At 42.3% G+C, this 13,183-nt stretch overlaps 1 protein-coding gene across 1 annotated transcript in view; it reads left to right on the forward strand.

Annotated features, from left to right (window-relative positions):
• Window positions 1-2,025: 2,025 nt before the first annotated feature.
• Window positions 2,026-13,183, forward strand: part of CSTPP1 (centriolar satellite-associated tubulin polyglutamylase complex regulator 1) — a gene marked incomplete at both ends in the record, with an annotated part of 203,991 nt that continues 192,833 nt past the window's right edge. The window contains 2 exon segments of the mRNA XM_080707788.1: window positions 2,026-2,046; window positions 2,048-2,147. Of these exon segments, the coding sequence (XP_080563914.1) occupies window positions 2,026-2,046; window positions 2,048-2,147 (121 nt within the window).

Below are 13,183 nucleotides of genomic sequence, written 5' to 3' on the forward strand. Positions count from 1 at the left end.
TAAACATCAAGCCAACAGCTCCTAAAAAAAGAGGCTGTGTGGTTTAGTGGTCAGACCACTAGCCTAGATGTTAGGACAGTTGGTATCCAGTTCCAGCTCCCCCACTGACTGGATGATGATTCTAGATAAGTAACTTTTATGACTCATGCCTCAGTTTCCCTCCTTAGAAAAAGGGAAAGTGGCGGGGCACAGTGGTACATATACATCTGGAATCCCAGTATGTGGGAGGCTGAGACAGGAGGATTGTAGGTGAGAGGTTAGCCTCCGCAATTTAGCAAGGCCCTCAACAACTTAGCAAGACCCTATTTCAAAACAGCTCGGATGTAGAATGCCCCTGGGTTCAAGCCTAAGTACTACTACTACAAAAAAAAAAAAAAAAAAAAAAAAAAAAAAAAAAAAAAAAGGGCGAAGTGCTTTACTATCTGCAAATAGCTTCAGGCTGCTTGGGAATAAAGTAGAACTATCATCCTTAATCATTACTATCCTATTACTTTATTAATATTATAGTAATAAACCACAGGTATAAAACTTATGGAACTCAGCATACCCCCGAGCTGCATCACGGGAGTTGTAGATGGGGGAGAAAAATACTTTTTTCTATCAAACTTGCAGGCCTTCTCATCAAATACCAACTTAGCAAACTCATTACCTCAAAGTACTAAACACTGCTCCTAGTTTGGCTCTGTCCTTTAGTCCTTACCACATCCAAGCTCAGAGTGAGTCACAGGAGCCTAGAATTGAGACACATAAACAATTTTAAGGGAAAGGGAGAATTAGGAGGTTGGAAGCTCCTTGGCGGAGGAGGCTAAGAATAGGACATCAGAACACAAAGGAAGAGCCTCGCCTTCCTCCTCCTCCCAGGGAAGGTGGTCTGCGGGTTTCCCAGGCCTTTGATGACATGGTTGTTTTCTTTCTTTCTTTTTCACCAAACCTCACCTCCTTGGAGGGGAGGACACTTACTAAAAGTGAGGGCAGAGTGGTTTTTTTTTTCTGCTAGGTTTGAAACTCTGGCGATTGCTACAGATCTTTGACCTTTTGTAAGGAGTGGAAAGGAGCAAAAAGAGAAATATCTAGGAACTTGAAAACCAATGAATGTTCTTTGCTTTTTTTTTTTTTTTTTTTTTTTCGGGTCTGGGGATGGAACCCAAAGGCATTCAACCTCCGACCTACACCCCCTGCCCTATTTTTTATTCTTTTATTTTTGAAACCGGGTCTCACTGAGTTGCAGAGGGCCTCACTAAGTATCTGAGGCTGTCCGGGAACCGCGATCGTCCGGTCTCAGCCTCCCAGAAGCTGGGATTACAAGCGTGCGCCACCACGCCTGGCTTGTTCTTTGCTTTTAAAGGAGAAATAAGAAATTGGCTATATGACGAAAAGAAAATCGAATGCTGTCCTCGTTTCTCCACCTGTCACTTCAAAAAGTGAAGTGTCTTGGTAGGAAAAAAGGAAAACATTTGGGAAGGGTATGAAATAGTAAGGGAGAGGAGTAGAAGGAGGAACTAAAGACAAAGAGTACTTTGAGAGGAAATGACAATTTACAGAGGACTTAATGAGCACTTTCTGTGCATCCAGCACCCTTAGGATAAAAGGCGCACCCCTCACCTCAAGAAGTAGCCAGGATATAATTTGCACGGGAAAGCACTTTGTAGCGGTTTAAGATAGTAAATACCAAAGGGAGGGCTAAAAATAGGTAAGCAGATGCTGTTATGGGAGATCATGGGTGGAAACGATTACTGTGAATTAGAATAACAGCTGTATAAAGCGGGAATAGTTATGAAATTCAGAAACTGTGGATATGGGCGTCCGATCGTAATTCTTCGACATCAGGAAATATGACAGATTCAAAGGATTCTTCACTTCAGATATTTCTAAAACCAGATCCGCAAGAACTGGAGTCCAAAGAACCTAGACGGCCGGGAAGCAATAGCTTCCGGAACTTGCGTGGTCTGCTCAGCGTTGCCACACGGAGACTTCTGGCGTGACACTCCCTCCACCTCCCATCCCGCCTCCCGCGGCCTGGGTGCCATGGCAACGGAGAGAGCGGGCAACCTGGGTTCCGGAAGCTAGAGCGCTGGAGCTTGGAAGCTGCCCCGGTCAAAGGATGCTGAGTCCCGAGCGCCTAGCCCTACCGGACTACGAGTATCTGGGTAGGCGCTTCCTTCAACTTCGGGGAAGGAAAGTGAAGACAAGTTAGGCCGGCGTCTGGGAGGAGGCGGGGGCGGAGGCGGGGTCTGAGTGCGGAGGGGTCGGGTGGGACAGGGAGGGGCGGAGAGGCGGGGCGGGGGGGGGGTCCAGGGCCCTAGCATCAGATGTAGGGCCTAGTGGGGAGGAAAAATGATCTAGGGGGTAAAGAATGTCTTGTACTGGCTGGAACTCAAGCAATGAGGATCGTGTTCAAAGTGGGACAGGTTGGAGTTGAGATTTTGGGGCCCTGTTGGGGTATTTTTAATATGCTTGTGGTAGTGGAGTAAGTTATTCCATGAATAATTATTTTACCGTTATCGTGGCAGCTAATATTTTTAGCATTTCTTTTACATTAGGTACTGTGCTAAGCATTTTACATACAGGGTTCTTTATTTGAATCTTCTCAACAGTCCTGGGAAACATTACAGTGTTTCCTTCCATTTTGCAGATGGAGACATTAAAGCTGAAGAGTTGACGAGCATAAATAAGATGCGGTGGCACTAGAATCAGAACCTTATTTCCTATTCCAGTACTTGACTCTTTAACTCTAGAGCTAAAGCTGTAGTTGTAGTACTGTGCTTTGTTGAGCTCCTTCAGGGTATAGGGAATTTGCTGCACGAAAAAAGATGCACACACATATATGCACACACGTGTATTTTTAAAATTCATAGTCTTAAAGCGAGTGTGGTGATGCACCCCGCTATTTCTAGTACTTGGGAAGCTGAAACAGGAGAATCCCAGGTTTAAGGACAGCCTCAGCAACCTAACAAAACCCTGTTTCAAACCAAAAATAAAAAATAAGGCTGGGGGTGGAAACTGGAGGTCAAATGCTCCTGGGTTCAATCCCCAGTATAAACAACAACAACAACAACAACAACAACAACAACAACAACAACAGGTCAACAATTCATTGGCTTAAATTTTTAGAGGTGTTTTAAACTTATAGAAAATTGAACAGAGAGTATAGCGTTCTCTCTTGTGCCCTCTGTCTCTTAGTTTCTCTTATTATTAGCATCTTGCATTTTGTGGTAGATTTGTTACACTTAGGAAACTATTATCAGTACATTATTATAATTTTTTGTGTGTGTCGCAGAAGAGTGAACCCCGAGCATGCTACTTCCAAGCTTCATCCATTCCCAGCCCTCTTTTATTTGGAAACAGGGTCTCACTAAGTTGTTGAGGGTCTTGCTGAGTTGCTGAGGCAGGTTGTCTACCTAAAGTTTTGCTTCTTCCAGAATATCATTTATTTGGAGTCCTACAGTGTACAAATTCTTCAGATGGGCTTCTTTTTTCTTTCCAATAGGCATGTAAGGCTTCTTCATGTTTTTTTAATGGCTTGATATCTCATTTCTTTGCATCACAGGATAATGGTCTATTGTATGGCGCTACCACACACATTTTGTAATGAAAAACAATTGTTAACGTTTTTGAATTGCTAATATGGAAACTTGATTTTTGGGGTTTTTTTTTTTTTGGCGGGTTTGGGGATGGAACCCAGGGGCATTTAACCTTCGAGCTACACTCCCTGCCCTATTTTTTTTTTTATTATTCTTTTATTTTGAAACAGGGTCTCACTAAGTTGCAGAGGGCCTCATTGAGTAGCTGAGGCTGGCCGCGAACCGGGATCCTCCAGTCTCAGCCTCCCGAACGCTGGGATTACAAGCGTGCACCACTACACTTGGTGGATACTTGATTTTAAAAAATTAAAAAAATGTAAGCCCGGCATGGTGGCACACGCTTGTAATCCCAGTACTTGGGAGGCTGAGACAGGAAGAGTGCAGGTTCATGGCCAGCCTCAGCAACTTAGCGAGGCCCTCTACAACTTAGTGAGTTCCTGTTTCAAAATAAAGAATAAAATAGGGCTGGGGGGTGTAGCTAGGAGGTAGAATGCCCCTGGGTTCAATCCCTAGCAACACACACACACACACACACACACACACACACAGTAGCTGGGCATTGTGGCACATGCCTGTAATTCCATCCACTCAGGAGGCTGAGGCTGTAGATTAACAAGTTTGAAGCCAACCAGGACAATTTAGTGGCACCCTGTCTCAAAATAAAAAATAGGGCCAGCATACAGGTCAGTGGTAGAGCATCTGTAGGTTGAGTTCCCAGCATTACACCAACACACACTCATATATACACACTCACTGTATATTTATCCCAGCCATGCTTGCCTCCCTCAGTAATTACTATTACTGGTTTCCTGAGTAACCTTTTAGAGTTTATTACTTACACAAAGGAGTGTACAGTGCATACTTATTATTTAATATAGCTCAGAATAATTTATGTGTCAGTAAATTTCTTTATTCTTTTTAAAATTTATTTTTAGTTACACAATATTTAAATAATGCATCTAACTAATTCCATATTAATAGATAATGAGTTGTGGCCTTTTTCTGCTATTAAAAATGCCTTAATGAATAGCTCTCAATTATGTTCATTCATAAGTATGTCTGCAAAGATGAATTCAAGCTGGGTATAGTGGCACACACTTGTACTCCTAGCATTTGGAAGGCTGAAACAGGAGGATTGTGGTTCGTGGACAGCCTCAGCCATTTAGTGAGGCCCTTTGCAACTCAGTGAGACCCTGTTTCAAAATAAAAGAATAAAAAATAAGGCTGGGAGGGTAGCTTAGAGGTAGAATGCCCTGGGTTTCATCCCCAGTCGCAAAAAAAATAAATAAATAAATAAAAAAGATGAATTCCACAAAGTAGAATTGGTAGGTGAAGGACATGTGCATTTGAAATATTGATAGATATCACCAAATTGCCTTTCATAGAGGTTGTACCTTTTTACTGCCACTAATAGTGTGAGAGAATGCCTGTTTTTCCACAGTCTTTCCAACAAAATAGGTAAAAATTTTCTTTGAATTTTTTCTGTCTGTTAAGTGACAGTCTCAGGGTAGACTTAATGTGCTTTTCTTTTATGAATTTGAATGCCTTTTTACCAAGGTTAAGGGATATTTGGTCACTGAAAGAAACATGTATATTTCACACATATATGCATAAACATATATCAGGGAGAGGATCAAGGGGAAAGATAGCTTAAGATAGCGATCACCTCTGTTAATCAGCCAAAAGGAGATATTTGTATTCAGTGTATATCAACTCAATGTCTAGCAATATCTAGACTTTTGTTAAGGATTTTGTTTTTGTAAGCTATGAAGTCTTTGAAAAGCCTGTATATTGCTCACTCCCTTGGGTGTTTGCTCTTTGAATTCTGGGTCTCAAAGGCTTGGGATATTTAGCATAGTGGCTCTGTGGTGAATAGAAGTTGATGGTCTCTTCCTAAGTGGCTTAGAGTGGAAGACTAAATTAGTGGCATTGTTGACAGTGGATTTACAAACAGAATCAAAGTCTCAGGTTGGTTGAGAAAGCTTAGGTATTCAGAGTCCACCCACCCACCTGATACTTGAATTCTAGACCAATGTTCCTTCAGCATTTAAAGCAAAGAGATGTTGCATGTTTAAGTGTCTTAACCCCGTCGTGGCAATCATCTGGACATCCACACTGCCCTTAGCAGAGTCATGCTACTCGCTGGATTGCTCATGGCTCATCACACCATGTGATTTTGCTGCAGTGCATTTGTTCTTAGACAACCCTTGCATGTTACAAATTGGCCTCTCTTAAAGACATTCCGTTGTGAAGCATTCACCCTCAACTTAATAACCTTTAAAAACCACTGCCTGAACTGGACGTGGTGCTGTGTAAGCATTAAATCTACCTGCTTGGGATTCGGAGGCAGGAGGATTTCAATTTTGAGGCCAGCCTGGGCAACAGAGTGAGACCCTATCTCAACAAAACAAAACAAAAAGCCACGTCCTATTGGTTAGATTATACTTGCTGGTTTAAAAATTTTAATATCTATGGGCAGCCAGGCTTGGTGGCACATGCCTATAATCCCAGTGCGTGGGGCTTTGAGACAGGAGGATAGCAGGTCTGAGACTAGCTTCAGCAATTTAGCAAGATTATCAGCATCCCAGCAAGACCTCGTTTCAAACAAAAATTTAAAATAAAAAGGGGAGGCCGGGCGTGGTGGCGCAGCTTGTAATCCCCGCGCTTGGGAGGCAGAGACAGGAGGATGGTGCAGGTTTGAAGCCAGCAGTGCGCGCTGGCTTAGGAGACCCTGTTTCCAGATAAAAATGTAAAAATAGGTCTGGGAGTGTAGCCCGGAGGTTGAAGGGCTTCCAGGAACCCCAGTACCACCAAAAAATAAATGAATAAATGAATAAATAAATAAATAAATAAATAAAAGGGGGCTAGTGGGTATAGCTTGGAAGTAGAATGCCTCTGGGTTCAATCCCCAGCAACACACACACACACACACACACACACACACACACACACCAGTATAAAACCCTATGGACTTTCAAATTTGTCTCTATGTTATTTTTACAATTATAAATTCACTTGCATTAGTAGGCAAAAAAGAAAATACATGTAGAAAAAAAGTTGCAAGCCAGGCACAGTGGCACATGACTGTAATCCCAGTACTTGGGAGGCTGAGACAGGAGGATTGCAGGTTCGAGGCCAGCCTCAGCAATTTAGTGAGACCTTGTTTCAAAAAAAGAAAAGAAAAGAAAATTTCAGAGACAGGGCTGCCCTTGGCATTCAGTGAACCAAAAAAGTTAAAACTGAGTACCCTTTGGTAAATGCATCTAGAACCTCTTTGGGTTAAGGTATAAATCACAGGGATGCCTATAGAATAGATATCAACAGTCCTTCCTTCTTGCTAGTTGGGGATTGTATTTGCCTTTTTTACTATTAGAGAGGAGGAAAACAACCTTCCATCATGTTGGGTAAACTGATCCTTTCCCAATGACTCTGTGGACTAGACATCTTTAATCATGGCTTGGCATGGATTAGGATTTTAAGATTATCATAAAAGAAGAGCTTAGTGATACTCACGCCCGCAGTCATCAGAATGTAGTAATGGAGATTGTGTTAATGCCCAGGCCTAAGGGGGGAAGAGTTGGAAGAGGAAGAGAGAAAGAGAGAAAAGGATAGAGAAGGGTGGGGTAAGAGAAGGAGGAGTGGGCCGGGGTGAGGAGAGTCTGGTAAGGAAATGGTATAGCAGCTTTTGTGTAAGACCCATGGAAGCCTTTTGAAGCTGCTTATTGGCGGCTTCCGCCAGAGGCTGAGGTGTGTCTGCGTATCAGGCTGGGTGTGGAAAACTCTCTAGAGCCGAAGGGCAGCCTGTTCTGGTCCCAGATTTGCCAAAATACACCACCTACGTGCTGACCTGAGAATAAGCATTAGGGTGTGAGGTTTATTTTGACTCCACCTAATCTGGCGAAGGGCATGTTCACTTCTGCTCCGAGGTGGCTCTTCTGTTTCCCAGGACCCTGCTTGTTCTCACTGAGGTTGGTAAGGAGTTGGCGTAGTAGGTACCTCTAGGCCATCAGAGATTGTCCTTGTGCTTTGGGGTCTATATATGCATTTATAGAAACGCAGGGGCATTCCACCTCGGAGCTACACCCCCAGCCCTATTTTTTATTCTTCATTTTGAAACAGGGTCCCACCAAGTTGTGGAGGGCCTCACTAAGTAGCTGAGGGTGGCTATGAACCTGCGATCATCTTGTCTCAGCCTCCCAAGTACTGGGATTACAAACATGCACCACCATGTCTGGCTCTTAATTTTTAATTTTGAAATAGGGTCTTGCTAAATTGCTGAGGCTGGTCTCAAACCTGTGATCCTCCTGTCTCAGACTTCCAAGTACATGCCTGATATTACCATGCTTGGCTAAGATATAGATGTATATTGTGTGTGTGTGTGTGTGTGTGTGTGTGTGTGTGTGTTACTGGGGATTGAACCCAGGTGTTTTTCCCCTCTGAGCTATATACCTCAAGCCCTATTCTATTTTTTTGTTTTGAAACAGAGTCTCACTAGGCTGGCCTCGAACCTGCAGTCCTCCTGTCTCAGCTTCCCAAGTAACCAAGTACTGTGATTACAGGAATGTGCCACCACACCTAGCTATTCTTTTGTATTTTTAAGCCGTAGTTTTTGAACTCTGTCTATGCCTGGCAATACTTTGTCTTGTTTAATGTTTGCAAACATCATATGAAGTAAGTACTACTATTAGTCCCATTAAATAATTATTACTATTACCTCCTCATTTATGCATAAGGAAACGGAAGTTTAGAAAGATAGGTTCATTTGCACATGGTCACATAGGCAATGATGTGAAATAAAGCAGGGTTCAGACCTAGGTTTGTCAGATTCTGTAACCTGTATTTTTTCCTCTCCACCAGAGAGATAAAAACAAACAAACAAAAACAACTATTGGCTCAAAGATCAGTGATCTGGTTTCTCTGTTAAGTATGGAGCTCTTAAACAGCTCATTAGTTGCAAGTTTCCTGGGAACAGGAATTATTTTACTCATCATTTTTTTTTTTTTGGTGGTACTGGGGTTCCTGGAAGCCCTTCCACCTCCGGGCTACACTCCCAGACCTATTTTTACATTTTTATTTGGAAACAGGGTCTCCTAAGCCAGCGCGCGGGGCTGGCTTCGAACCTGCGCGGTCCTCCTGTCTCCGCCTCCCAAGCGCGGGGATGACAGGCGTGCCCACCGCGCCCGGCCTCACTCATCATTTTATACTCTCCTTTCACAATGGAATATATAGACATATACGTGTATATGCATACACACACACACGCAATGGAACATGACTACGCCTAGATTTAGGGTACCCCAAGTATGAATAGCTAGCAGCAACAGCTAAGACTTACTAAGGATTTTCTTGTACCAGGTACCTTCTTTAGTGCTTTAGGCATATTTATGCATATAAAGATAGTTCCCTTTGTTATCGCCATTCAACGGGTGAGGAAACTACAGCATAAAGACACTGAATACCTACTAGTTAATAAGTGGTGGAGGCAGAATTCTAATCCAAAAGTCTGATTCATGGTTAAACTCTTAGGTTATAAATACCATGAGCAACTTCCTAAGTCTGGCTTCAACTCTTGCATAGACCTATACATGGATCCTGGAGAAAGTTCAGTCAATTCCAAAGGCTTCATTTTACATTTCGGCCATGAGAGGGCATCATAGGAATCAGGATGGATCAGGAAATGTTAAATTTTCACTTCTCCCTTGCCATTGGACTCATTCATCAGAGGCAGGCAACGAGGAAGATAACTTCTACACCATTTGAGATAGTCGTATTGACAATAATCTATGTTCTTTGGGTAGCTGTGTGACTTTGAAGATGTTACCTAACCTCTCTGTTCCTTGGCTTTCACATCTGGAAGATGTGGATAATAATAGAACTTATTCACATAAGTATATGTGGAAAATGGTAGAACTCATGCTTATGAACATTTAGAGCAGGGCCTGGTTGCCACATGGTGTCTACATTATGAAGAGAGTGTACAAAGAAGAGTGAGACATCCTTTTAGAGCATCTGTGTGGTACTCAATAATTATTACCTGCTATTACTATTTTTTTTTTTTTCAGTACTAGGGATGGAACCCAGGTGCATTCTACCTCTGAGCTATACCCGCAGCCCCATTTTTTATTCTTTATTTTGAAACAGGGTGTCTATGAGTTGCAAAGGGCCTCACTAAGTAGCTGAGGCTGTCTGAGAACTGTGATCCTCCCATCTCAGCCTCCCACATGTTGGGATTACAAGTGTGGGCCACCATGTCCGGCCCCCTGCTATTACTATTGCTATATAATTTGTGTGTGTGTGTGTGTGTGTGTGTGTGTGTGTGTGTGTGTTGCTGGGGATTGAGCCCAGGGCATTCTACATCCAAGCTACACCCCAGCTCTATTTTTATTCTTTATTTAGAAACCCCTGCTATTACTATTGCTATATAATTTGTGTGTGTGTGTGTGTGTGTGTGTGTGTGTGTGTGTGTGTGTGTGTTGCTGGGGATTGAGCCCAGGGCATTCTACATCCAAGCTACACCCCAGCTCTATTTTTATTCTTTATTTAGAAACCAGGCCTCACTAAGTTGCTGATGACCTCAGTAAGTAGCTGAGGTTGGCCTTCAGTTCACGATACTCCTGTCTCAGCTTCCCAAATGCTGGGATTACAAGCATGCGCCACCACACCAGCTTACTATATAGTTTTATAAAAGTGCAATTCATATCTGTGGCAACATTAAATGTGCCTCTCACTTTTCCTACTCCAGGGAGGACAGGGAAATTGGCCCCCTAGTTCAGGTATAATTCATTTCCCATGGGCTGTTCCCAGTGATGACTGGGCAGAATGGATTCCACTTCTAGGAGTTCTGTGGCTCCTCTGGTGGGCGACTTTGGCTTGAAGACCTCATTGCACTGATAGGCCCCTCCCTGCCTTCTTTCTCCCTCACTAGAGGCAGACCTGCATGTGGTCCTCTCCCAGGTGCCTCTGGCTTTTTCTTGTTTTCTGTTGTATATCTTGTATATCTCTGACATGTTGGATCCTGTTTTGGCCTCTGCTTCTCAGTTACCTGGACTGAGACAGTGTCAGCAGTCACTGATACAGTCCCCACTGATACAGCCATGAGGCTGATACAGTTTTATCCTTGGCAGGAGACTGTATGTGGAAGTCTCTTAAGTGTTATTAATCTTTTTTATATTTGTTGATAGGATAGCACATGAAATTTACTAGTTTGACAACCTGCCACAACTTTAATTTTTTGCTTTTGGGTGAATCCCAATAAGCATCATCATCATCATCATTATAGTAGTAGTTTTGTGGTACAGGGGGTTGAGCCCAGGGGCGTTTTACCTCGGAGCTACACTTCCAGTCCTTTTTATTTTTTATTTTGAGACAGAGTCTCACTATTTGCTGAGACTGTACTTGAACCTGTCTCAGCCTCCCAAGTACCGGGGTCACAGGCATTGCTACCATGTTTGGCCTGATAAACTTATTTTTGTTTGAATTTTATTAGTGAACCTTCCATCCTATACTAGGAAACATTGCTATTTAATAAGCAATAAGCTAGCAGAAATCTTAGGACCCAAAAGTGTTGAGTCATTGCAGAAGGAAATGAAATAAAATATTATAGATGTTACACTGACTTCCTAAATCTTTGGAAACTAGACCTGAGGGGGATGGGAGGGAGGAAGAGGGAAATTCCCTAATGTACGTGATGTACATTCATAAACACATCAAAGGCAATCACTACACCAAACACGAGGAGAGAAGGGAAGGGAAATGGGCTGAGAATTGGGGAAGGGCTAAACAAACAATGTGCACATGTATACCTCTATCATCGTGTGCCCCATTCAGATGTATGACTACAATGCACCAATAAAAGATAAGCAAAAAATATGTAAAGCTAATAAAACTAGTCACTTTAAAATAGTCATAGACATGTTCACAAAATCATCTTTCTTTTCCTCTCCCCCTTCTTATTTTTCTTCTTTTCTTCCGGATACTTTCTCTTTATAAAGGAAGGCATGAGCCGGGCGTGGTGGCGCACGCTTGTAATCCCCGCGCTTGGGAGGCGGAGACAGGAGGATCGCGCAGGTTCGAAGCCAGCCGCGTGCGCTGGCTTAGGAGACCCTGTTTCCAAATAAAAATGTAAAAATAGGTCTGGGAGTATAGCCTGGAGGTAGAAGGGCTTCCAGGAACCCCAGTACCACCAAAAATAAATAAATAAATAAATAAATAAATAAATAAATAAATATAAAGGAAGGCATGAATATAAAGTGTCCCTTAAAGCCACAAGAAATATGCCGTCTATGGGAGATGGGGCATACTTGTAGATGACCATCGCCAGTGACAGGGTGGTAGGTGCCTCTGTGGAGGTTGAGCTACGGTTCTGGAGCCTGCAGCTCACTGGGCTCCACCCTAATTCGGTCAGCAGCTTCTCAAATCCCTCTGTGGCCCAATTCTGGCATGTGCATTTCGAAAGTTCCTGGAAGTTCAGCCTGCACTCCCTTCCACCTTTCCAAGGACCCTGTAAGCTTTTTAAGCTTTTTGTTGGAAAAAGAGGGGACATGCAAATGAATTCTGAGGCATGTTGTTCCTGACCCTTGGTCACTCCCATTTTTCCAGAAGAAATTGCAGGGTCATTTCAGTGTTGTTCCAAAAATAGCTCTTTGAATTTTTGACCTTGGTTATCAATTCTGTGTTTAAGTAATCTTTAAAACTTTGCTTCAAATGCTGTCTAAAAGTTGGGGATCAATTTTTTTTTTTTTGCACAAATACTATATTTGCTTAGTAACTCTAGGAAGCCAAGTAAATAATTGAAGCTTAAAAGGTAATAATAGTAGGTCAGAAGAGACATGATCCATTAGCCTCTTTAGTTCATCATTCTGTTTATATCCACAGGCACTTAGCACAGCTATCTTGTTTTTCTTCTTGGATACTTGGTTATTGTCTGTTTCTTATTAGAATGTAAGCCATGAGGGCAGGCTTTTTCTCTCAGTATCTCTCAAATCTAGCACAGTGCTTGGGCCAAGTGAAGTGCTCAATTGTTGAATGAATGGTCTGCTTTAAGTAACAGAATAAATTTTAAAATAAATGGAGGAAAGGAATCCAGTTCAACAAATAGTTATTGAATTCCTACCATGTGAGAGACACGATGCCCCCCCCCCCCATCTTCATGAATGAAAAAAGGACAACTGATTAAAATCTGCCTGGATCCCTTTGGATTTTAACTTTGTACTTAAGGGTAATTTTTTGGGTTGATAGCATAGTTTCCACATTTTAGTTACCCAACAGTAAGATTTTTATCCACTTTTCAAAAACTGGTATTTTAAGACAGAAAGAAATTTTATACTGTTTTGGGATATCTCTGTGAGAACCTGCCCTTAAATTGGGTAGAGTGATATGCTTTGATTACAAGTAGTGTTACCCTTGTAAACTAATCCCTGGTCCTCTGTCTGTGTTGGGATCACCCTTGTACTACTTTTTTAGCAGCCTTAGGAAATAGCTCATTCTATGATTGGAATTTCAAGTCAAAACACATTTATCTGAGCAGAATTTTAATGATTTATCAAAGAGAGGAGGGATTTTCCCAAACACTTCTGAACTTACCAAATTACTGATCCCATTAG

Source organism: Muscardinus avellanarius (genome assembly GCF_963383645.1).
Source record: "Muscardinus avellanarius genome assembly, chromosome: 1".
NCBI lineage: Eukaryota > Metazoa > Chordata > Mammalia > Rodentia > Gliridae > Muscardinus > Muscardinus avellanarius.